This window comes from Cololabis saira, chromosome 7 (assembly GCF_033807715.1).
Source record: "Cololabis saira isolate AMF1-May2022 chromosome 7, fColSai1.1, whole genome shotgun sequence".
Lineage (NCBI taxonomy): Eukaryota > Metazoa > Chordata > Actinopteri > Beloniformes > Belonidae > Cololabis > Cololabis saira.
In genome coordinates, this window is record NC_084593.1 from 21,318,515 (window position 1) to 21,344,834 (window position 26,320).

The 26,320-nt window shown below is 39.3% G+C and overlaps 2 protein-coding genes across 2 annotated transcripts in view; one reads left to right on the forward strand and one right to left on the reverse strand.

Moving 5' to 3' along the window:
- flt4 (fms related receptor tyrosine kinase 4) overlaps positions 1-1,434 on the forward strand; it is a 64,055-nt gene extending 62,621 nt beyond the window's left edge. The window contains exon 30 of the mRNA XM_061725039.1: positions 907-1,434. Within this exon, the coding sequence (XP_061581023.1) occupies positions 907-1,120 (214 nt within the window). The 3' untranslated portion in view covers positions 1,121-1,434. The remainder of the gene's footprint in view (positions 1-906) is intronic.
- Positions 1,435-1,988: 554 nt separating this feature from the next.
- Positions 1,989-23,927, reverse strand: ergic1 (endoplasmic reticulum-golgi intermediate compartment 1). The gene is made up of 10 exons (XM_061725041.1): positions 23,787-23,927; positions 12,936-12,997; positions 9,597-9,669; positions 9,078-9,172; positions 6,977-7,101; positions 6,340-6,444; positions 6,187-6,247; positions 5,911-6,011; positions 4,723-4,845; positions 1,989-3,304 (listed from the first exon to the last, which is right to left on the reverse strand). Exons 1-10 carry the CDS (start codon positions 23,804-23,806, stop codon positions 3,197-3,199), a joined length of 873 nt encoding a protein of 290 aa, XP_061581025.1. The 5' UTR covers positions 23,807-23,927; the 3' UTR covers positions 1,989-3,196.
- Between the last annotated feature and the right edge of the window lie 2,393 nt (positions 23,928-26,320).

The following is a 26,320-nucleotide window of genomic DNA, read 5'->3' on the forward strand; positions in this document are numbered from 1 at the left end:
CTGAGTGACCAAGTAGATAACAGTGTGAGAAACTCAGTCTTCAGACTCCATTTCAAAGAAAGTTCTGTGAATGCAGGGGCGTCAATTGGGTATGGCAAGGTATGGCAGCCACCACACCTTGGCTTCAAGGGAAAATGTAAATGTTTGTTTTTTGAATACATTTATGGAATTACTCTGTCTATTTGTATTGATTATTCTATTACTTAATACATATAGAATAACTACAAATGCAAATCAGAACATGATCGATTTCACTAGTTATTATACACTGCAAAAACTGAAAATCTTAACAAGAATATTTGTCTTATTTCTAGTTAAAATGTCTAATTTTTAGTAAAAAAAAAAAAAAAAATCTCATTACATTTAAGACAAGAATCAAAAACAACCATTTTCACCGGTTTCAAGTAGATTTTCACTTTATATGAGTGGAAAAATCTGCCAGTGGAACAAGATGTTTTTGCTTGTAAGGAGAAGATAAATCTTGTTCCACTGGCAGATTTTTCTACTTATTTCAAGTGAAAATTTACTTGAAACAGGTGAGAATGGTCAAATAACAAGCTATTTTTCTGGTGTGATTCTTGTTTTAAGTGTAATGAGATTTTTTGACTAAAAATGAGACATTTTAACTAGAAATAAGACAAATATTCCTGGTAAGATTTTGAGTTTTTGCAGTGTGAGCGAGACTGCATTTGAAAAAGTTCCAATTTTCTTGACCACACAGATAAGCTCCATAGCAGACTCTGTGATGAGTATTTGCTGGACGTGTTGATTGATACTCTAGTTAAGTTCTGTGACTCGTAACCTTGCCATACCTTAGCTTCGACTGAATTGACGCCACTGTGTGAATGTAAAGTGTTTTTGGTTATTAATACTAAAACAAGCTGCCTTCCTGTGTCCCGGCTCTAGTCGCATGAGCAGCACCAGCAGCACGGAGCCTCTCATGGCCTCCAGCGGTTCTCTGGGTCAGAGCACCGGCTGCTCGAGGAGCCGTCCCACTTTCTTCACTCAGCTGTCAGGACAGACCTTCTACAACAACGAGTACGGACACCTGTCCGAGGAGGGCTTCTGCGACTTCTACTCCCCAAAAGACACCCGCTGCCTGGCCTCTTCGAATGTGTAATTTTCTCCAAAGACGCAGACCAAAGAGGATGGTTTGTGGGAGGAGTGCAGATGACATGCATGAAGAGCAGGGTATAGATCCACCTGGCCAGACCTGCCTCCACCTCCCTCCTCCCTCCTGCTGACTCTACTAATAGACTGAGCTGTGCCTGAAGTTCCTCTAACCAGCCACTGGGTGGCAGCATTGTGTTCAGAATGTTCCAAAAGTATTTTCTATTCATGCATTTATATTTTTATCTTTTATATACAGAATAGTCTTCCTTTATTTGTACAAATTATGACTCTTACAGGAAGAAATAAAGAAATTTATCCTTTGTGCAATTCATGTCATTTAAGTATTTGTGTCATTCAACAAAAGGCAGACATGCTCGGATACGCATCTTTGTTAACTTGCAATGAGTGACGGAGGTAAACAGTGGGAAGTAGGGCAACTGGGCGAGTGAGTCACACTAAGCAGCACTTATGAGAGGTGGATGTGATGGTGATGATGGCTGTGACAGCTTAATACCGTCTTACATCACTGATGATAACCTGCAGGGTGTTGGCTCAGGCCTCCAGCTGAGGGAAACGAGCAGCGTCACGTCACCGTGTCCACTTCTCACACTTGCACACCGCTGGAGTTACAGCCACAAGGGTGTGATCGTCCTGACGTTATAAAGTTAAGGTCTCGGTGAATAAAGCGGCTCATCTTTTACAATCTGGACTCTGACACCATGAGCTTTTCATTATATAGTCAACCAATTTCCTGCTCCATTACACCCAGACATTTTTCATACACAACACTGATCCTTAAACTAAGATTAAATCAGACAAGACTTATTTAAACTCACCACAGCAAACTCTAAGAAACCAAAAGAGGGCGTAGGATATTAATATGAATGGTACCTTTACTTGAGGACATGTAGCATTACAGAGGAAATGCTGGCTTTTAAAGTCGAAGAACAACTGCAGAGGGTTTGTAGTTCTCACCATGCTTCAACAAGAAACGTCATAAGAACAGTAAAAAAAGGGCGACACAAACCTTCACATCAGTGACATTACAACTTCATGGAGACAAAAGAAAAACATGTTTCAATGAACAAATCAAACCAGACATAGCAGACATTCAAGAGATGTTGGTCGTTACACCAAATATTTGTGTGTGATTGGTGGATTATTTAGTATAAAACAGTAAAGATCAGGTTGTGTGAGAAAAAAAAAGTCTGTAAAGAAGGGTCTACACAGATACTGTAACGCACTGAGAAACAGTGAAAATACTTTGTTGGAAGAGAGCTGATGAAACTAAGAATAAAAGCTCACAGATTCAGTATTGGAGATGTACGGACGAGTATTAGGGCTCTTCCGTAGAGATGGAATGAGATGGCAACTGAACAAAACTGTGCAGCATGACACAAAATTAACTTATCAGAAACTCGAAGAAAGAGATACTTTATAAATTGGTATATACCCCCCCCCCCCAAAAAAAAACAAACTGGATAAACCAGATTACATGTGAACAGATATCCTGGTTGAGCAAGGAGCCTGCAGAGGCACCTTTTACATCCTTTTTTTTTTCTTTATCATAATGCACTGGGAATTACAAATGTTCCCATTATTGATTAGGTGTGGAATTTCTATATGAACCTCATCAAATTTGAAGAAATGTAACATCAGCCCAAAAAGAGCCCTTTTACAAGTTTTTACTTCATTATCAAAACAAGCTGCAGCCTTCAAAGACGTGCACCATCACCTTCCTGATACACGGTCCTTTAAAATGAGTCCTCACAGTAACAAGAGTCCCCTCTCCTCTCCTCTCCTCTCCTCTCCTCTCCTCTCCGCTCCCGATGCCGATGACGGAGAAAGCAGACATGTGATAGTCAGCATCCACACGTCAGCAGAGCAAATGGAGCTGAAGAGGAACTTCAGTAAAAAGAAAGACGGCCGTGTAGCCTGGTAGCTATATCGTGTGCCAGAGACTCCTCATTGGTCATGGGGATACGATTTCCACGAGGAACTTGTTTATAATCGGGACTGGATGTAGCTAACAGGCTAGCAACTTCGCACTTATAAATAGGAGACGAAGAGGAATGGGAGGAGGTCATGACATTTTTCCTATCTGGATCTTCTTCCAGGCCTCCGAGGCAGTATATATACCGGAGTCGATGATTCCTGCCACTGTGAACGTCCCTCCGATGATGGCACAGATCTACGGAAAACACATCAGGTTCAGTCTCAGTATTGAGGAGAAATACTTTACCCTCACCCAACTGTGATGTGGAGGGAAAAAACTAAAGCTTTTGACATTTAGCCATGACTAACAACACAATAGCACACACACTCATCTCTTAAACATGCCTTTAATCATGACGAACCTAAACAACGCAAACGGGAAAATAATAGTGCGACTCATCAGCGTGGCAGCCGATTTTACTGAGCGCATCATGGGATGCCAGCGGGAAACTTTTCTGATTAAGTGCTACAGGATGAGCCAGAATTCCTCAACCTACAAAGAGCTGTGGGAGTCGAGGGAAGGGAAGACGCAATTCAGGAACACTGGGAACGCCAGCTATGCTTTTTTTACTGCCAACAAACGAGATCAATCATTTCTCCTGGATAGTGTTCCCAGATTTTTGACAAGAGCTAGAGGCCAATTAGACATCTGATGCAAAAAGATTGGCTTTATATTCAAATATCTGATAACTAAGCTGTGCAAAACTCCCTGAAGAACAAAAGATAAGCAGATTGATTAAGCAGTGGACAGTAAAAGTTGCAGTAACTTTATCATTTGATGCTCTGAAATGACGTTGTGTATGCGACGGCCATTAAAAACGGGGGTAAGTTTATGAGAAGCGGACAAGAAAATAGTGTTTGTGACAATTTCAACCGTAGAAGTGGAAATTTTCTTAAAGCTAAAGCTTAATGAGTCACAGATGATTTCCTGTGTCGTAATTACAAGTTAACCAGTTCTATTTATAAACAGCGTATGTTCTTTTCTCCATCTCATCTACTCAGGGTCATGGAGAAGGGTGTTCTTGTTATAATACTTGTTTAATTTTGTTCTTGTTATTACATTGTACACGTTTACAGCCACCGATCTGAGCTAAACTCCTTGACGGTGGGTCTAACAACAAGTAGTGCCAACTCTATTGTAAGAGAGTTATTGACTTCTCTAAATTTAACAGCAATCCATTAAATAAATATTTAAATCCACAGATCAACCAGAGGGCAGTGTGACCTGTACAGTCTACAAGTAAGGCTACAAATACTGGACTAATTTGCATCGCTCTTATCTTCACGTTTTGGTTTATAGTTTCAGCAGATCAGTCGTCTACCAATCAATGTGGAAAAGTCTGAGTTATCTTTAACTGGACATAGGCACAACATATCAGATCATCTCAAATGAGCCACCTTAGCTCCTGTCTCTTTAAAAGGCCACTGCAGCCTTTAAAGCTCACTATTCACCGACTGGTCAGTTCAAAAAGGAAGCAGGTCTGACTTCACATCACTTTCTCATTTTTTTCCCCCCAACATTCAATAGCATTCCAATAGTTATTGGACTTCCTAAAGTTATGGTGGAAAAGCCACCGTACTTTTGACTTCATGCGTTTGTGTGAATTCACTCACAGTTGTGATGAAGCGGTAAAACGGCTGTCTCCTCTCTGTGTACTTGACTGTGATTGGACTGAGGTCGTATCTGAACCAGATTGCTGGGATAATTCTGCCCGTGTGGCTGTAAGCAACATATTCCTGTGTGGAGAAGCAAAAGAGAGCATTGCACATTTTTAATGGGTGTGGAGACAGAAAAAAAAAAATTATTATTATTATTAAGACGGAGAAAGTCGTGATATTTAAATTCAGGGTTTATACAGCAATCCTTATGTTAAATTTAATACCAATTTAATACCTTTTTCACTACCTTCAGATTTTTTTAAAAAACTGTCACAACATTAAGTGTTAATCACGGACCTTTTAACATTAATAGAGATTTTGAACTATAGAACACTATACAGAACAGATTTATAGACTCATTGATGTTGACCAGATGTTTCACATTTATTTCACTTTGTGAATGACAATAAAATAGACTGCTTAAAATGTAAAAGGTAAAAAATAATACCAATTTAAAAAAAAAATACCTCTGACAGTGAATTTAACACTTTTAATGGCCTTAAATTTGGCAATTTTCCTTTATCACTTTTTAATACTTTTTAAAACCCTGCGGAAACCCTGAAATTTGAGCAATCTCTAACTTTATTCTTATCCGTGGTGATGGCAGCGGCCTGTGAGTCACTGCAGTATTACTTTGAGATACAGTCACTCAAAGTCATAAGTGACTCATTACAGGTGAGTTTGAGCGGAATCAAGCTTTGATGAAGGTAGCGTGATGAGGCTAAATCATGTTGTGACTTACGTGATGTTACTCATTTGAAATAATTTCATGTTGGCAAAAGTCACCGTTAATTCATCCGACCAATTAATCTGAGCGTGCGTTTGTCACGACGGTTCAAAATGGCATTTGTGCCTGAGCTGAACCATATTTCCAGCCCAACGTTTCCGCGCTTCACAGTTGACCTGCGTTGTTATTATTGCACACTCTGATCTTGGTTGTCAGTCGAAGCAGTTCTAGGAAATGCATTTGGTGTTTGTTGACATCTTGGGACTGTTTCCAGTAAATAGAGGTGGACGTTCATTTCCGGTTGAGTGCACAACTTAAAGCGGTAATATACGCTCCGGCCATATGTTGTGATAGTGGCCCTGCCTCTGTGACAAGCCAGACAACAACAAAACGGTATGATCACATGGAAACTCTACCTTGTTAGCAACCGTGTACTGGTAAGAGAACCTCTGTTTCCCGGACAGGTCCTCATACACTGTTGGCACAATCTTGAGTATGTAGTCGTGTGAGGCCAGAGCTGCAAGAGAAACAGGTTGTGATGCTTTTCATTTGAAGATGAATGCATGCTTTTTAAATTCAGTTTGGATTCAAATCTGGACACCAGGCATCTCAATTATTGCATTATCAACAAACAACAAGCAGGCCTGCAGAAATGTGGGTGTAATGTGGTCAGGTGCAGCGTGGGTACATACGATTAGATGAAAGCTTATTTGCTCCTCCTAGAGCATTAAAGGCTCCTTGAACTTTTTGTACCTGTATGAAAATGAATAAGAAAAGAGATCTCTGTTGAATTTTTGATACTACAGATCCTCAGCTTTTGTGCTTTGTGTTGTTTTTGTCCCGACCTGTAGCTTTTCTCCAAAGGCCAGCTTGTGAATGGTGTGGGTCATGTCAGGGCTTTGCGGCTGTGCCGTAGCGCTGTGTGTTGACACATGGAAGTTTCCTGGTACCTGAAAGCGCAGACACACAAACACAACTTATCAGCTCTGTAACACCACAAACATGCAGCATATTTGGTTATCTAATGAGGAGGCCTAATTGTACACATACACACACAAGCGCACACACACACGCGGTTTGACATTAACTGCTCCTTGCCTTCTGACTTCACACATTTTGCATATTTCCAACCATTCCACAAGCAAAAGTGTTAAACATCCAACTGCTGGGTTAATCATTTTAAATGTAGTGGAAAGACTGACGCACGAGATGTGGATGTGATCCAAGTAGGGATACGCAGGGCCCAAACTACACACAGATGTAACTGAAGCCCAGAGCTCTTCTATTTAACATAACTCAATTTAGACTGAAGGAGGAAGCAGGGGAGCACGAGCTTAAGATCCACATTTGACTTCAATCCAGCCCAAATATGCCACATACAGGACGAGAGTGCCTGTTTATGAGTATTTAAGATTCCAAGCGTATGTTTATATTGTATTTATGTGTATATACAGCATGCAAAGATTAGTGGTTAGACGTTACTTTGTTGATTGTGAACTCTCCCTCGAAGCGACAACCGTCGCCCTGGTTGAGAGGAATCTTCATGGAGTTGTCTATGTGACCGACCTCGTGGCGACCCATCTCATCTTGAATGTCCAAGCCCACCACTTGAAAAAAAGGAAGTCTATTAAACACACATTTCCAAACTTTTTTTATTTGTGGTATTTGATCACTTGTCTATCAAGTGACACCTGGTAATCAACAAAAATGTGCATTAGGCATTAGATGTCCTCAAATGTTCCATCTGACTGATGTACTATCAAACATCACATCTAAAAATGAACGCTTCAGATTTTCATTTAGGTCTTTTACCAACAATAGTTTCCCTATTTTGTATCATGATTCTTACTTCGGTTGTCAGGGAAAATGAAACAACAGATCATAAGTTTACGCAAGCAAAGCAACACACAACCACAAAATAAATAAATAAAACGACTAATTACCAAAGTCAGCCTTTTTAGGAAGTGGACATCTCGTGTCTTTACACAACAATTTGAGGATTTCACCGTGTAACACTTTTTTGTTAAACTAAACATAAAAGTCTCTCGTCTAAATGACAACTGGTACATGACACTGAGAATAAAGGTTATGTGAAGTTCTATTTTAGGAAAGTAGTAACAAAAAAGCCCCATTTTTTTTATGTTAATATGGAAATATTAGATTAGTTGGGATATTGTAAATAGCACTGTAGGGAGCGATCCATAAAGTTAACAAAACCCCAAACCCTCCCATGTGCGTACGTGTTTTTCCATCTAAACTTCAGACGCCCCCCACCCCCCCTGCAGGCCAGCGCGCTGGCACACTGAAGTGGACTATTTTCACTCACTGCGCTGTGTGTGTCAGACACCGGTGCTGCATCTGTGCTACAATGACCACACACTGACCTTTGACATTCAAATTCACACCCCACCCCCAGATACAAAACAAAAGCAGATGTAAATGTACATAAAAAAAGAAATATATATATACACAAATATATATAAATATAAATAAGAGGACATTTCAATCTAGAAGTGGATTGATGTAAAGTTTATCTGGACTGGGTGGTTGTGCTTTTCCATGAAGTCACAAATCAAGCTGAGACAACCCATAAAGGTCAGCGGAGAGAGATGATGTTTAACTCTGGAAAAGCAGAACTGACAAATAAAGAGAAAGAACGCCAAGATTTCCATGATGAAATGGTTTCACCCTCCAAGTAAATTTTCAGCGAGTGACAACCTGTTTGTACGCCTGGAAAAATAGATACAATATTAACTCACAGAGGGACACAGCGGGAGACATTTTTGCACAAAACGTGCAGCTGTTTTGTGGTTAAAACGATGCATTTGAGCTGGTATTTAAGAGAGCCCTGCATTTTCAGAAAAACGCTTAAATCCTGCAAATAAACAAAACCGCCGTACATGTGCTCATCAAGGGCTTTAATTAGAAACGGCAGCCTTTGTTTGGGCATGCCATGAGCGAGACGGACTAAACACATGGCCGACAGCTGAGAGTCTCGGAGCCTCTATCGCTGAAACCTGAGTTTAATTTTAACACAAGCATTCGGTAGCTTTGCCATTTTTGGAAATCACTCGATGAATGAATGTGCGCGATCGCTTTAATGCTTAAGCTGCTCCACTGTATCAGTGTTTGTGTGTGAGATTTGTCCAAGGGCATATTTTGTTTTTATTTATTTATTATTTTAAGGGAGTCATGAGGAGCAAATTATCCCAGAATGCTCTGCAACCTGGCACACTTCAAGCTGCCCACCCACTTCTTACATCTGAGTAACAGATGAGCCGGCAGAGGCGGCTTCGAGACAAACGCAGATCAGTGTTGCAGGAAAACAAGATTGAACTGATACTGTTCTGGCGTTATCTAGGAGCAAACAAACCATTCTGAAGTTCGTTATCTAGGAAGGAATCATTTATCTACTGCCAACAAGCCGTTTCAGATGGTAAAGAATTGCAAAGTATGATACCGTTCGATAAAAAGAAAGAAAACAAGCTGTAAGATGGAGGCCTTTAACAAAGAGAAAGAGAAAGCATACTAACAGACAATATAATTAAGAGGGATAGAGAGTTGTGTGTATGTATATACTCACAATCACAGTGTAAGTTTGGCAAACTGATGTTTAAACTCACATCTATCTTCCCACCACTGGCTTTATCAGGGTCGTCCACATACAACTCATTTACACTGGAAAAGACGGACAACAGGAAATGGTTGGATACACAACAAACAAACTTAAATTGAGAGGAAAAACAAGTCAATTTTTATTAAAAAGACAATTTTCTCCTCTCATCACGTCCCGTTGATGCTTTCTTAATGTACGAAGACTCATTATCTGCCAAATTGAAAAAAAAAAAAAAAAACATTTGTGCGTTTCTGTCGGTGTAATTTCCTTCCTGTCACATCCTCCTCATTTCATCCTTTATTACACACAGCCAAGAGGCTGACGCATGAACAAAGCCAATTTCCTGTAAGAAAATTCATTCCATCCATAGGTTATAACACCACTTGGGCAGACTACATCATAATGAGGGCATTGATATTCATTATTAAGTCCCCATGTGTTTCAGGTACAGGATGTTACGAGGAGAACTGAAGCCGTGGTACTTACATCTCGGTGGCTATGAATCCCGTCAGCTCGGACAGGAACAGGAAGAGGATGAAGACACAGCAGAGAATGGATACTGTGGGTGGCAGAAAGAAGCAGAAAGTTAGAATAAAATCATGCTTAAGCCTGTGTGAGTCCTGCATTTGTCACTTGTCTCACATTACTCTGAAATGACAATCTCCTCATGGTATAATGCAAACCAAATAAACCAGTTTCACCCTGTTTTTGTTTTTTTTACGCAAGCGCTGACCTCAGCTATTGACATTAATGGCATCACCCCAACTATAAAAGATTTCCCTGAATAGCGGTTTTACTGGCAGCGTCGGGCCATTACACAGGTTTTTAAAGACCAATATACACCAAATACTTATTGAACACGTGCACACACAGAAAGCATGACAGCATCTTTTCTTTAAGAGAGGTGATCTCATAGTACTCCTCGGTTAGTCCTAAAAACGGCTCATTTCAGGCTTCCTTAAACAAACTCAAACATTGACACCCGGGCCAAAAATGGTTCCTCTAAGTCAGACAATAAAAAAAAAAGAAAAGAAAAGAAAAACACAAATTAGGAACGATCTGTTTTCCACTTCAGGGCAGTATGAAGTCTGAACTCAAAGGAAGAAGTGGCCAAACCGTTCTTTAATTTAATTCTACTTCATGTGTCTAATAAGCCAGAAGGTCAAATAAAAACATCAAGCACTTTGTAAGATAAATGCGGAAGCAAGTGATCTGCCTTTGAGAAACTGTGGTCTGTCCGGTATGGTGAGAACCTCGGTCTGACAGCTCTCACGCAACAGGTGAGGCATGTTTACGTGGCAACTGTCGCCTAGGATCTCACAATCACATGACCTTGTGGTTAGCAGGGCGGTGCGGCAAAAACCTGTGGGTTAAGGAAGCTTTATATAATGTAAATGTTTAACCTAAAAACAATAGGGAAGCGTTGCTATTACGTTCAGTTTGCAGTTCAAGTTTATCCAGAACTGAAGAGGCTCTTCTCTGACTTAAAAAGATGAAATATGATCCTGGGATTACGTAAAGGTTAGAGGACTGATGAGTAAGATGATTAACAAAGACTTTAATGTGTTTTAATAAACATCTGGGTCACACACGGCGTTTATGCCTTTTCATAACTGTGGGGGAAAAAAAACTGGATATACCAACACTGTGACTCACTCAATGAAATCCAAAACTAGCCATAATCAGATGTGCCGTTTATTTTTGTACCATTTAGCTGGAGCCTGTTCTCCACACATAGCACATCGGCAGGGGCAGAACAAACAAATTCAAAGTGAACAATAAATTAAATCACTGAACAGATATATCCCCAAATAACATGAAAACTCCAGAAAATACACTGGCAAAAAAAAAAAAGTCATTGTTAAAAATCCTATAAAAAGTGATCCCAGTGGAATGTGCCCCTAAAAAAGAATAACAAAAGCAGATGGGGGTCAGATATTTTTGTGAGAAGTCTGTTTCTGGTTGGTTCTGAACCACAGGAGCTAGGCCGTGATCTGACCTGCTGAGACTAAAGCGCTCTCACTGCTAGACGGCGACAGGAAGGAAGTCATTTTTTCAGAGGAAGTCCTTCCGTCCACTTCATCTTTGGTGGAGACTTTGGCATACATTCTTACTACACCTCCATCTTATCCCCGTCGTTCAGGAATGTGTCATAATCAGCCATAAAACAACTCAATTTGAAAAAAGAAAAAAAGGTTTCCTCAGTCGTCATTGTCTTCTTTTGGGGTTGATGCATTGTTACCATCTACTTTCAGGTGACCAATGATTCAAGAAATAACAAAGGCGCCAAAAATGTGTCATGAGGTCTGTTGTAATCTGCTCAGTTGGAACAGTGAATAATCAGTGGTATACAAACGATGACTTATTGATGACAAGTTGAAAACACATGACCTGACAGGAAACAAGCACTTAGCTTTCTACAGATGACTTCTCAGGTGCCCGAGGCGAGATCGCTAACGTGATTATTAACATTAACAAAAGCGGGTACTGCTCCACTTTGAGAGCCTCATTAAAGTACGTCAGTTCTGGGACGAGCAGCTGTCAAACCCTCTCACGCCTAAAATGTTCCTCAGCAGCTGAATCCTTCTGATGGAAAGATTGCGTATCAAACTGAGAGGGTGATCTAAGCACCACCCTGAGGGGGCAGCAGGATGGCAGGGCTTCTATTATCTAAGACAGGGGTCGGCAACCCGAGGCTCTAGAGCCGCATGCGGCTCTTTAGCGCCGCCCTAGTGGCTCCTGGAGCTTTTTCAAAAATGTTTGACCTTTTTTTTTTTTTCCTTTTTTTCTTCATTTTTTCTTTTTTTTCTTCTTTTTTTCCTTTTTTCTTCTTTTTTTCCTTTATTTCTCTTTTTTTCTTTCTTCTTTTTAATCTCGACATTTCGACTTTTTAACTTTTTTCTCGAAATCTTGACTTTTTTCTCGACATTTCGACTTTTTTCTCGACATTCCAGCTTTTTTCCTCAACATTTTGACTTTTTTCTTGACATTCCAGCTTTTTTCTCAACATTTTGACTTTTTTCTCGACATTCCAGCTTTTTTATCAACATTTTGACTTTTTTCTTGACATTTCGACTTTTTTCTTGACATTTCGACTTTTTTCTCAAGATTGTACTTCAAAATTAATCTTGACATTTCGCCTTTTTTCTCGACATTTCGACTTTTTTCTCGAAGTGCATAATGAAAAAAAAAATCTTCCCCAAGTTATAACTAATACAGAAAAATGCAGCATGTGTTGTCTTCATTCTAAGGCTGATACAAGACTTTTCATTTTTCATTCATTGCGGCTCCAGACATATTCGTTTTTTGTGTTTTTGGTCCAATATAGCTCTTTCAACATTTTGGGTTGCCGACCCCTGATCTAAGACAAGCAGAGAGTATGTGAAGAAAAAAAAAAAAAAGAAGAAGTAAAAAAAGGCGAGTTAATGGGATGAAGGTTTGTTGTTCTGCTAATTGTTCTTTTAGAAGAAAGAAAAATACATCTCTTTTACTATTATTTAAAAAAGGTCTTTTCTTGCTATGCTTTAAGACCAAATTATCAGAGGACATTGCTCAGAAGTGAAATCAACCGAATTGAAGAATTAATCTTGACAATAAACACACCTGATCTACAAAGGTCGCACACCTTCAAACGTGCTTAGTCCGTACCTCAATGGGTCAACGTGGTTGCTGCAATGACGGGGGATGTAAACTTTGTAAGGGAAGTGGTTTTAAAGTCTGTGGTTGATTGATGCGCTTTTATAGGCAACTGAAATGTCTTTAAAACAAACAAACAAAAAAACACCACATTTATGAAGACAAAAAAGAGATGGCTCCAGTACTCACTGAAAGCTCCTGTGTATGTTGGCTGGGTTAAATCTTTTGGCACTTTCCTGTAGATATCAAATCTGAGAAGAGACAGGAAAAAAGGGAAACAAAAAAGGGAAAAGGGAGTGAGAAAAGAACAGTAAATGCAAACACTGCGTGCTGAGAAAAGCAGCACATTCTGTACCCATCACGCTGTGCAATATTACAGAGAGGTGGAATGTTAGCTCTGGACGCCCGCCATCGCACGAAACAGACCTAGACAGTCAGCTACAAAAAGCTCAAACACACACACGCACACACACACACACGCATATGGGGTTACACCTCTTCCTTTGCATGTCTGCTATTATGACCTGACCCCCCAAACCCCTTCTACATAAACAAAGGACAACACAACGCCAACATAAACACACACAACACCCTAGTATACGTGTGTAGAAAGAAGTTTGATGAAATCATACGGTTTCATGTTTGTTTTTAATTGTACAAAGCTGAAGTTACAGAACAATAACAACAGAGGTGAAGGATGCAATTCAACAGTGGACTGTGGGTTTGTCTCTGTGTGTGGACACTGAATCAGAGACGGGGAGGGAGAGGAGGAAAATAAAAAAATAAAAAAATCAATCGGTTCTGCTCTTGTGAAATATTGTTGTTGCCTGAAGAAAAATGTGTTACTCAATACAGAAACTATTCACATTTAGGAGATCTTGTCCTTTTTGGGCAATGAAACATTTTCAGCTCTGAACTCCATCTGTGATTGCACAAACGCCGTCCACCTTTCCACCCTCTCTGCTGTCATGCTCACTCTCCTTCATCTCACACCAAAAAAAAACCTCACATCTGTCCACCAAGAGCTGCCAGAGAAAGGATCACAACTGATGCAATGCAGGGTGGAGGAGGAAGTAGAAGGGAGGGTTTCCTGTTCAGCCCTGCTGATTCTTCTGCTTTTGCTCCCACATTTTCATCTACAAAATATGAACCAAAGGATCCTGAACTTCCACCAGCTTCCTTTTTTTTTTAAACTTTTGGATTAGGTCATGCTAATATCTGTCCTCACAGGATGTAAAAGGTTAGGCAGTGTCGAGATGAGTTGGGTGGGACCTCAGAGTTTGGCTGTTCTGTGTCAGGATTAAAATAACTGCTAGATGAAAACACTTCCTGAATGTTGAGCCTTTACGTGCAGAGCAAGTCTCCGGCCTCAGGGGCTTAACCCTCCACGGCATTCATTTTTCTGTGGGGAAAGATATTTTACGCCATATCTTGGGAACTTAGTTGTCCACTATAGTATCTCTATGGCCCTATAAATCAGACATTTACATAAACCACATATGGTTCCACCCAAGACAAACAAACAGGGCTGGACTGGACTTGTATGGTTGTATATGTAGAAATGCGTGTATCCATACATATATGGACATTAACAAGTATATCTGTATATGCATCCTTTAATGTGTATAGAAATATCTACGAGTAAGAATGCTTATTATCAATACGATTGTACAGGGTGTATATAAATTCACATAAATAATGTAAGCTTGTATGTATAGATGAATACAGGGACTCTGGGTAAGTAGTGTTTATATACAGTGGAGTATCACTGCACAACTCAGGTATTTGCACATGTATACTCAGGTATACCACGATATGTTTTTATACTATGTAAAATTGTTACTATTAATTTGTGTAACTTCCAAGTACGTCAAGATTTTTGATATCTAATATCGAGGGTCCATCTGAAAACATAATATTGAGTTCAAGGTGTCGGAGTTCATATTTTTTTTCCTTTTCAAACATGTCAAGACTGCTGCTGTCTCTCTTGCATTCATTGTAGAGATGTAGCGCTACACTTAACTCACAATTCAATCCGTTTCTCCCAAGTAAACTAGTGTAATTCAATATCTTAAATGACAAAAGAAGATATTAACCAAAAAAAAAGGTCCTTTCTTTACAGAAACATTGTTCACACTTGCATTGTCGGTGACTAAAGTGACATCTTGCTGTTGCCTTTCCAGCTGCTTAAGCACTTCAGCTATGTTAGCCCCAGTATACGACACCAAAAGAGCTTGTGCCTGAAGGACAAAGCCAGCAAACTCCAACTCGGCATTGATCACATGGGCAGTTATAGTAACGTATTTTTGCGTTGCCTCTAGATATCCATCCGTCTTTTGGATAGACACAGTATCAGCCCCCAGGAGAACCTCAACCCCATGAGCTCTCATCTCCTGGTAGAGTTTTGTCACGGCCACCTGGCTGACACTCCTTTTCCACCAAACCGGTTCCAGGGTTGGTTCTGTGCCAGTCCTGAGTTTGGAACAAGGCTTTTTGTTTCCACCGACAAAGAACTGGCTCCAGGTCAGAAAAAAACGGTTCAAAGGTAGCACCAACTCTTTGCTGGGGTAGAGGAAAGAACCGTTTACATAAGCGGAGGGGGCATAGTTTTTAAGACCAACGGCAATAGCAAGACTGCGAGATTTTCAAATAAGCAACAAATTAATATGGATGCAGCAAAGCAGCAGTGGTCTGTGGAGGACACAACCTGTCTTTTAGCGATATGGTCCACGGGGGCTGCGACACGGATCAAGTCCGTATTAGAGGAAATACGTTGTTGCTTCAATTTTCGCGCCAATGCAAACGCAGCGATGTAACTGACGTTTGCAGTGACGTAATGACGTGGTTCCCTTTAGCACCCAAGCTAGGGCTGGGCGATATATCGAGATTTTAATATATATATCGATATATTTTCAAACTCGATATGGTACGAGACAATATCATTTATATGGATTTAAAAAAAAATTTACATTTTTTTTTTTTTTTACATTTTTTTTTTAATGATTTTGATATAGCTTATTTTGTGACAAATTGACTTGAATGTTTTATTTGAGATTTGCACAAATGTTTTGTTATTTGCACAACTGTCAACCTCAGTGGAAAAGTCTGCCTGTTACTGTCTACATTGTATTAATCACAGTGTATTTTAATTTAATTGTTATGCAGGAAAGGGATATTTGTTTTATTTTATTCAAGAAGCATTTTTATTCTATATATGCAGGCAGTTTATTTTTATTTCATTTGTTTTATACATGTTGATATTGTGCAGACCTCTGTTAAATAAAGGAACCTGTGTGACATTTGGCACGAGGTTTTGTATTAAAACTGACTGTTTTTTTAAGGGGTTGCCTCAGAAACCCCAATTAAGGCACAGAAAAAATATCGAGATATATATCGAGTATCGCCATTTAGCTAGAAAATATCGAGATATGACTTTTGGTCCATATCGCCCAGCCCTAACCCAAGCTATGAAAAACAACGGGTTCTCAGCTGGCCTGCAAGTTGAACGAGTTGTGAACCAGCACAGAACCAGCTCTGGAACCTATTTGGTGGAAAAGGATGTCGTGGCGGTATCTTGGCTCCGGCGTGTTCATCAACAGCCAAAAGCCCTAATTTTTAATGACGGAAAATGGCCTCAAATCTTTTCCAATAAAATAACCAATTGCCCTGGTGATTTCTTGAGCTCTTATGTTATTATGGAGAAGAGGAGATGCAAGGCCTCTAGTCAGAGTGGTTTGCCCCCTCGGCAATTTTCGCTCAGGAGACGTTAACGTTACTTACTTACTGCTTCTCACGGTGGTGGCGACTAATATGCTGCTGCATGTTGCTTGTGTTGCCGGTATATGTAAGCAGTTTCTTGCAATATGTACATGCTATTTTGTGTTATCTGTCCATTTTTCGATTGCATTTGTGTATATGGGGAATCAAATATGGTGATTTAAAGGAGCATGAGGCTCCTTTTAAGAAATGAGACTCATTAGCGCCACCCTTCACCACGACAGCCGTCGGGGGTACTGCAGCCAACAGCGAAGCCGGCATGGGAGAACGGGGAGAACGCGCATGCGGCGTCATGTGACGTCACATCCGCAGGACAGCGCGGGAAATTCGGCCCCACAATTGCAGCACATTTTGCAGCACACAGCCTGTTCAAGGCAACGGAGAGATACACTAGAGGGCTCATTCTTTTTGGTTTGGAACGCTTCATCTGACATTATTACTAGAAAATTTTTTTTTTCATAAATCCTGCCTCAATCCTGCCTCATGCTCCTTTAAAACTGCTCGGTGCATCCTCTAGTTCAAAGTTCTTGCCTAACTTTAGAAGTCCATCGACAAATTTTCTGATGAATCACCTTGTTGTTGAGTTGTGCTATAGAATTAAACTTGCCTTAAGTTGATGGACAATATACAACATGTCAAAACTTTCAGATTACACCTCCATTTATTACTGCCTTCACTAGAGATTACAAGGCAGGTCCAAAGCAATATCAATCCATTCCTCTATGTGCTCAACATTGTTAGAGTTGTTACTCTGTATGAAATCTTGCTCCAATATTTTCTTAAAGTAAATATTGTTCTATTTTTACTTTTCAGCTTCAGCCCATAGGAATGCACCCGGCTTACTTAGTTGTGTAACTACTGTTTCATAAGACTGGCTTCTGTTGAGGATGCAGTGTTGAAAATGTAAAATGTTACATTTGCACACAGGTGTTGCTACACACTGGAACAAGTCACCTCATCAAGTCTTTTGATGAGGTGTCTTCAAGTCTTCTGAAGTCCAACAAGGGCATCAATTTGCTTTTTTTTTTTTTTATAAAGATTTATTGACCTTTCAGGCCACAACTTGACCTCCTTTTGTTTACACTGCTGATTTCTGATTATATTGAGGGGACAGCTACATGACGATATTTAGCTTTATTCTGAAAACATTCTACTGCCATTTGGACATTATCTATCATAATTTTCAATGCCAAGCAAATGCTTACCAGAGCACATGCCTGATGATCACTGGGTTAAGATTTTAAAAGGTTTTATGATGAAAATTGCACTACATGACTTTTTTTTGCTTGTTTTTTAAACCTCCATTTAGGAAACTGTTAAAATCCTTTTCTTTAATGCACATTCTGCATGAATGTTATCTGTACCAACAGTCAAGTCATTGTTGCATTGATTAGACCACACTAAATCCCTACAATAAATGCCTGTAAAATTATTTTTTGACAAAAACAGAGTATACATGCAGTACGTGACATATTTAAGTACACTAATAATAAATAATAATAAATAATAAATTTTCAGAAACATGACGACGACAGTGAGGAGCAGCGTATTTGCCTTACAGTGAGTTAAGCACCACAAACCCAGTAAACAGCTGTTAAACATGTTGAATCCTCATGTTTGGAGTTGGAGCCAATCCACATAGGTTTATTTTTAGATGGTAGTTTCCCACTGCTAAATTGGAGCCCAATCAAGGAAATAAAATCCCACTTATTTATTCCCAGGTGACATGAGATGGAGTCTTGGCTACATGTGAACCATAAATAACCTGAGACAAATGGGGAGTGGCCAGTGTGGACATAGTTACAAACATGGTACAAAAGTTTAAATTATTTCTCAAAAAGGTAACAGGTGGCGATGAGGAAAACATGAATGCACAAACGTGCAAATATTTTATAGTAAAATATTTGTTAAAATACCTCAAAACACAATGCAATATGGCATTCACCCTTCTAAAGTTCACAGCATGTAACAATTTTAAAGCTGGCTGAAGGCCTGGAAACACATGTAAACACACTGCCTTTGTCCATCCCACACACTCAGATTGCACTTTGATATGATGGAATCTAAATGTGCTGATACATTACAAAATATAAGCATGTAACTATTACACCCTACTGGCAAGAGCAACATGATGATGCAGTTTAAGCCTGGAGAGCTGATCCGCTTGAGCAGTTACAGACGCCGCCAACCCTGAAGTCATGCCACAAAAATAAATGTCTAAATGTCAATAAGACATAAATAAGAAGTTGACTTTGTCTCAGGTTAACAGACCTACATATCTCAACTCGTTATAAAATGGGAAGGCCTTGAGTTTGCTGTTGCACGTGGTATATTTTTCACATTCAATTCATCTAATTTTTAAACATCCAATTACATTTACCTTTGCATCATGCCGTTATTTACTTTGTCACCTACGAAAATACGTGTTTCAACATGGACTGTTGTGACGACATGTTCCGTGAAACTAACAGTGTAACACAGATTCCGTCTGAAACCAAAGAAAACCTCCACAATACAGTATTAAATCGAACCACTTTATCTTATAGAACTCCTTACTACTCCCCACTCAGATAAATATGGCTCACCACACTTCTAGCATCTCCATACCAGCTCCCACCCACCAAGACCACACATTCCTACTGGCTATTAGGAAGCCGTGTCCATGGGTGGGAGTAAGGCAGATCTTTCTCAGACTTATTTATTGATAGATAGATTACATCATTTGTTCAGCTAAGCACCAGGTATGATCTCAAAATCTCTTTGCCATTTTCAAGTCAGTCATTGTGTTGTGAGGGTGGTATCAACTACTTCCATTAACCACCCCTTTTTCAAGTGTCTTTTGTTCCCTCTGGTTTCCAGTCATTCAAAAATTAGATTGCTTTACTGCCTTCCTCTGCTTTTATCAATAAAGCTCGGTGAAGCACCAGAGTACTTTTGTAAGGAAGCATCGTCTCAACCTCACTGCTGCTCTATCACCTCAGATTGATTCAGTACACCGCATACATTTTTCAAAAGTAAAGCTGAATGGCTGATTGTAATAGCCAGGTGCTACTCAGATGAGGGCCAGCCAGCAAATCTATTTTTGTTCTGTCTTACATTACACAACTTTTGGCTGGCAATTATTAAATGTTTCTCCGAACATACTGTAAGGATTTTCAATCCAATCATGACCCCATCATCTTTGGATGAAGTAAGTCAATGCAGCATCCAGCTTAAAAAACTGTAGCTGTCTCAGTCTTGTGACGTTACCTTCATATCTTTATTAGTGATGAATCATCACTAATTGATCTCATGTCAGTTATGTTCATCATCACTGATGATTAACATCAGTGACATGAGATCAATTCAGCATGTTTTCCCTGTTATCGTTTAAGCTACAAGATATAAGTTACTTTCATTTACATCGATAAACTTGACGCCCATTGAAACCATTTATAATCCAACAAATAAAAGTGCAATAATGCATACTTTTAATACATAAAATGTTAAGTAATCTGAACATCTCCACTGACATCTGTGGTTTCCTGAATTACAGAGTCATTTTCGATCGTGTTATCTCACTGTTCAGTCTTTCGTAAAGTGGCTCACATGTTTGGTAAATGGCAAGGACATGGTGTACCAGCATCTCCCTTAGCCTACTGAAATAAAAGAACAGGGCCCCTTTTCAAGGAAAGGCCTCACTAAATAAACTGAATCTTGGGAATGAGTCATGGTGACTCAGTAGTTCATCTTTTCCTTGTCTTGTTGACATAACACATTATGGATAGTTGTGTTTCACATATATGATGGGCTCACTTCATAGCTTATGAGCATTGCGTCCCTACATCTCTCTCTGCGTGGGTTTTCTCTCATCTTCTGGATGTGTACATCAAGTATCAGACATCCATCACACTTCACTGTCAAGATAAGTGATATAATTGCATTTCCAGACCAAATGTAAAGGATTCTTACTGAAGCTCTGAAAACACCATTACCTAATCATCACTTTTTAAACAGTCGATCATCAGGTTAGCTCAAACCAAACCCCCGTTGTGTCAACAAATAACTTCGAAACCAGGATAACGGTCTTCCTGTTAGAAAGCAATTTGAAGGGGGGATTTCCAAATTCTAAAAGACAGTTAAATGATTGGGGGGATATAAAGATTACACTGCTACTTTTCACACACCGTTGCACACTTGCTACACCACAACTAACCGCCTTCACTCAGCTATACCAATATACTTACCAAACAGAGACAGTGTAGCATGGCATCACTACGATGTGGATTCTGAATCGATTAATTCATATGAAAATCGATTTTGTAGTTGAAAACTGATAACATAAAGTTGGAAGAATGCAAAAGACAGAATTGAAAAAAGTGGAACCGAGCACCCGGAGTATTTATAGCATGAACGTTAGAGAGACACAAGATAGCTGTGTCCTACATCACCACCGCCTCACTATATACAGCATTACGTAGGTGGTGCTCAACATTTTGTGGTACAGTCTGAATACGTAGTAAGAATTGTCATACCCTGTATAGTACACTTACATTATCTCACACTGAGACACACATCTCACAACTGGTCTTTTTTAGAGTCTATGTTTACAATCAATGGTCGTGACATTATCCGTGACATTTTAACTATGCCACAGCAGTGATGCAATGAACACACTACCAACAAAAATAATGGCTGCAGTGACCAGCGTTCATTCTGCTGAAGAGTTAACTTCAGAGTCTCCTACGTGGAACTCTCCTATATAGATGGAGTAGTCCACTATACAATGTGATTTCAGACACAGTTCATGTCTGACCAAGAAATCACACTTGTGAAAGGAAAAAATGAACGCATTTGAAAGGAAAAAAATGACGTGGACAAGGACCTTGCAGCTTGTGGCAGCAAGAGTAAAAGTGATAACACAATGAAGAGACAGATAAGATGAATGGTAACAAAAGATTTCAGAACAAGTTTTCAAGGTGAACTCTGAGGTTGACGTACATCGTTAGATGTTGTTGCACACAATCGATCACCGTTTGAACCAAAAAGGGACTTATTAGAAGACAATTGAGGAGGACTCCACAGCTGAAAGCAAATCATATAAAAGCCGGACTGGAACTTATCCAAATGCATTTTGACCTGCAGCAAAGCTTCTGGGAGAATGTACTTTGGACAGATGAGACAAAACTGGAGTTTTTGGCAAGTATGTTCACAGACACAAAAATGAAGCATTCAAAGAGAGGAAGACTGTAGCTACTGAAACATGGATGAGGCATGGTTATGTTCTTGACTGCTTTGCTGCATCTGGCACAGGGGGCTTGAATCTTGGCAGGGTACAATGAAATCTCAAAACTATCTAGACATTCTTGATGTCTCCGAAAACTTGGTTGCAGGTAATGGGTCCTCCTACAGGATAATGACCCAAAACACACAACTAAAAACACCCAAGAAGGACAGAGAACAAAACACTGGACCATTCTGAAGCAGCCTTCAGAGAGGTTTTTGGCTTTCATAAAAGTACAGTAGCCTCAAATCAATGTCTATGTTGTTTATGTTCTTACCTCCTGGTTCTAGTCATCTCAAATGGACACTTGAAGTTCCAGCCAAGTGTCCATGTCTGAGCACTTGGTTCCCTGTACTTATGGACTTCCCAATAACTGTTTGGGCACATGTATGGTAAAACTGGAGAACAGTAGTTGTCTTTCTTTCACTTGATCTATTTTGTTTCTTTATTTGATACTTGATATTGTTGGAGTCATGTTGGCTGTTCATGACAAAAAGTTTTTTATTTTTGCTTTTTTTGGTGTCAAGAACATTTTTTGTACATTTTACATCAGGTAATAACTATCCACTAGTCAATATGAATAGACTATAACTACCAAGCACTTCATCATAAAATCAAAGCATGGTAATAATTACATCTCATAAACACTCACGTTAACATAATTAAAAGCAAGTTTCAACCTGAGAGTAATTTTAAAGTATTTATGTTGTGACACACACGCACGCGCACACACACGCGCGCGCGCGCGCACACACACACACACACACACACATGCACACACACACACACACCCCTTCTGTATGATGTAATATACAGTAACACTCTCTGTGATGACTTGCACCGCTGAGTATTCCGGTTGGCGCCACCTTGAAAAAACAGGTTGGTCAATGAAGTCATTTCCAGCAATGCTTGTTTTGTCAAATTAAAAGGTCCCTAAATCGGTGCGGCATCTGAACACAACATGAGCAGTTCATAACCTTATGACCTGTAGCAGTGGCATGAAGACTCTTTTAACACCTAAGTGGTCATTTTACCCTGTCTTTACAACTCACTATCATCTGGGTAAAAAAAAAAAAAAAAAAGACCTTATTACACGAATTAAAAAAGAGAGATAGCATGGTTGAAAGTAATTACTGCTAACAGTGCACATTTTAAATGTCCACATACCCTCTATTTTTTAACAGTTAAAATGAATAAATAAATAAATACAAAATCTGCATACTGTTTTGTTGTTCAGATTGTCCTGGTCCAAATATTTGAGCCAAACATCAACCCAGTTTCTGTCACTGACCAAAACCCTGCACTGGCCGTTATGCAAATAGGGGCTGAGTGCAAAGATCCTGTCATTTATTTTGACAAATGCGACGGTGCTTTACACTTTAGTTATTGCCCAAGTGTCAGGAGGTTGTCTGAATGCCAGCAGCTGTGACTTCATAACATTCCTTTGTTTTTACTTGTTTATTGGAGGATTGTGGCTCAATGTAGACAATAACAAATGAGACTAAAACCAGGCCCTTATGTTTGTTAATTGTAACATAGGCGGTATCACTGTGAAGTCTGTGATGCTTATTACTCCTTGGGGTTCTCGTTTCATGTCTTGCAACATTAGGCTGATGAAATTTGCACATACGCAGACAGCAACCCACACAGAAACTCTTGGTCCATACCTGAGCATCCTTTCACCACAACAACAAAACCTCTACGGTCACTGCAGTTAAGGAAGTCCAACGTGACTTAAGCATGAAATGCTGTCGTTAATAACAGGCTCTGCAGCAGATGTGATGCTGTAAGCTACCACTGAAGCCTGAATTATGGTTCCGCGTTAAATCGACGCAGAGCTTACGCCGTAGGGCACGCGTAGCTCTGCGTAGGCTCTGCGTTGGTGTAACGTGGAACCATAAATCAGCCTTAATTCATCCACAGATCACACACACACCAAACACCAGCAGCGGCCAAAGCTCCACGCCTGAACCGAAATGAGCAGAAGCCCCGGTACTCACCTCCTAACATCGAAAGGCATGATGTTTGTACGTTTAACGGGGGTTTGGCGAGGGGGGAAAACACAAAAAAAGCCCGACTTTACAGCTTTCTTCAGTTTCTACCGGTGGTTCATCGGTACCGGGCTGACGTCAGCTTAGGACGCTCTGGAGCTCCTGATTGGCTGAGAGCTACTTCCGGTTTGCTCTGATTCTGCTTCCGCCGTAAACCTTCTCCCGGTGTTAATAAATGAATACAAAAAAATCACTAATATTATTTTTTACATAGATACAATTGACAAATCAGTGTCCTTTTTGGTTAATGTCATTCTCTTACTGGCTAAATATCATATACACTGTTGTAAGTGGAGAAAAATGAAGCCCTCTTTCCAATGTTTTTGAAATGATTTCAAAAGTTATTTTTGTCTCTATTAAAAAATATTAATTCAAATAACTCTGCAAAAAAAAATATTAACCGATATATCAAAGTATCTTTTATTTTAAGTCTCCTTCTGAAAAGTCTATGCTTTTTGTGTAACCTATATGTCTCTTGTTCATGATACCCCTCAAAATGTTCTATTTTATTATATTATATTTCTTCTACTAGCAGTTTGTATAAAATGTGTTTTTCTTGTTTATAAATTGTGTTCAATAAAAAATAAATAAAAAATGAATAAAAATGATCTTTTAAAAGTAATTATTGCAACAGTAGAAACGGCTTATGATGCAGTCACTTTTAATGACTTAATTGCTTTGAAATTTGTATTCATTAATTTACCAGATGACGATTTTTGTGTGTGTGTGTGTGTGTGTGTGTGTGTGTGTGTGTGTGTGTGTGTGTGTGTGTGTGTGTGTGTGTGTGTGTGTGTGTGTGTGTGTGTGTGTGTGTGTGTGTGTGTGTGTGTGTGTCTGTGTGTGTGTGTGTGTGTGTGTGTGTGTGTGTGTGTGTGTGTATGTGTGAAAAAGGGCCTGAGACTAACTGAATCCTGAATTCCGAGGGACTTCATACATCAATTAAGATGTGCTAGAGTGCTAGAAAGATAGGGGAAATTAACCTACAGAGGAACAAGACAAAGAGACATAAACTGGTAAAAAACATATAAATAAAAACATTTAAAAAAAATAAATTCTATATGGCCACAAAGAGATTATAATTTATTCTAACATAGTGTGTCGCATCACTCTTCAGCTTTATAACTCTATAGCTATTTTCCTTATTGATTGTCTCCAATGGTACAAATAATAATAACAAAATCTTCACATTATATAAACATTTATATATATAAATCATAATACAAAAATAAAAATAAACTTCTTCTAAAACTCTTTGTTACTGGTCCATCACTTATATAACCTACATTTGGTATTCCTGTAAGACAAGTCAACTAATAACTTGTGCATGTAAGTGTAAAAAATATTGGTGTGGGGTGGGGAAGGAGAGTGACTTAAAACTCCACACATGTTTTTATGTTCAATGAAACATGGAGTATTTGATAATATTTGTTTGATGCATTCAGAGGCCATATGTAAACAAGGACTCAAATCAAAAGATTAAGATTACTGCTTTTTTTTAATCGCGAATCAGTCATATTTGACTAGAATGCTGGATAAACAGATATTGAGACAAATTGAAATAACTCAACACCAAAAGACTCCAAACACACTTGTGTTGGTTGTAGTTGTTTGTTGTGAGTCTTTTTACTGATCCCTACAAAGGTTGTCTCATAATGTGAGACAACAAATGACGAGTGCGTAGCCTCAGAGCAGGAGGACACAAACGCATCTACCGTAACTATTAATTCAGCACAATGTAATATAGAATAGTGAAGTAGGCTATAGATATTTTAATCAAAAACATCTATATCATAGTGCACAACATACATCATACTTTATGTGCCAAGAGGTCAAAAAGAACGGACCACATTATTTCCACAACCAACAAACAGAAACTTATATGTCATATTTGTAAAATACATTTGCCACACAAGAAAAACCAATAATTCCATTTCTTAAAAGTTATCCGACTGCAAGTTTCTCTTTTCTCCCCACAGACGTCTATAAATGAAACAAAACAGATGCAACTCAAGTTACATAGCTGTTGCTGAGGCTCGAGACGACAGGACATGCCCTGTGTTTTCCCAATGAATGTTCAGCCGTTGCCCGTAGAGACAATGACAGTAAACAGACAGGGATGACAGAAGTGACAGCGAGATTGGACCCCAGGAAATGCCTTTCTGTCATCTTGTATTTCACTTCCCTTTCTGGATGAGAGCTATGGTTTGTCACTGCCCTTAATTGTGGGAATCCAGAACCGAGGGACAGCTGATGTTCTGTTTTTGGAACTCAATTTTTAAGATTGTGTTGCACACAGAAAAGACACGCACAGATCATTTTACACTCTAATTTTAGGAGAACATTTGCAAAAATATATTTCATTACCAGAAGCAGGGCCCCCCTCCTTTTTTTTTAAATGCATGTTTTGGTTTCTTCAAGTCATCTTAACCACAGAGAAAATCTGAATCACTGGCCTGAGCAACAAATTAGGAAACCAGTGTAAC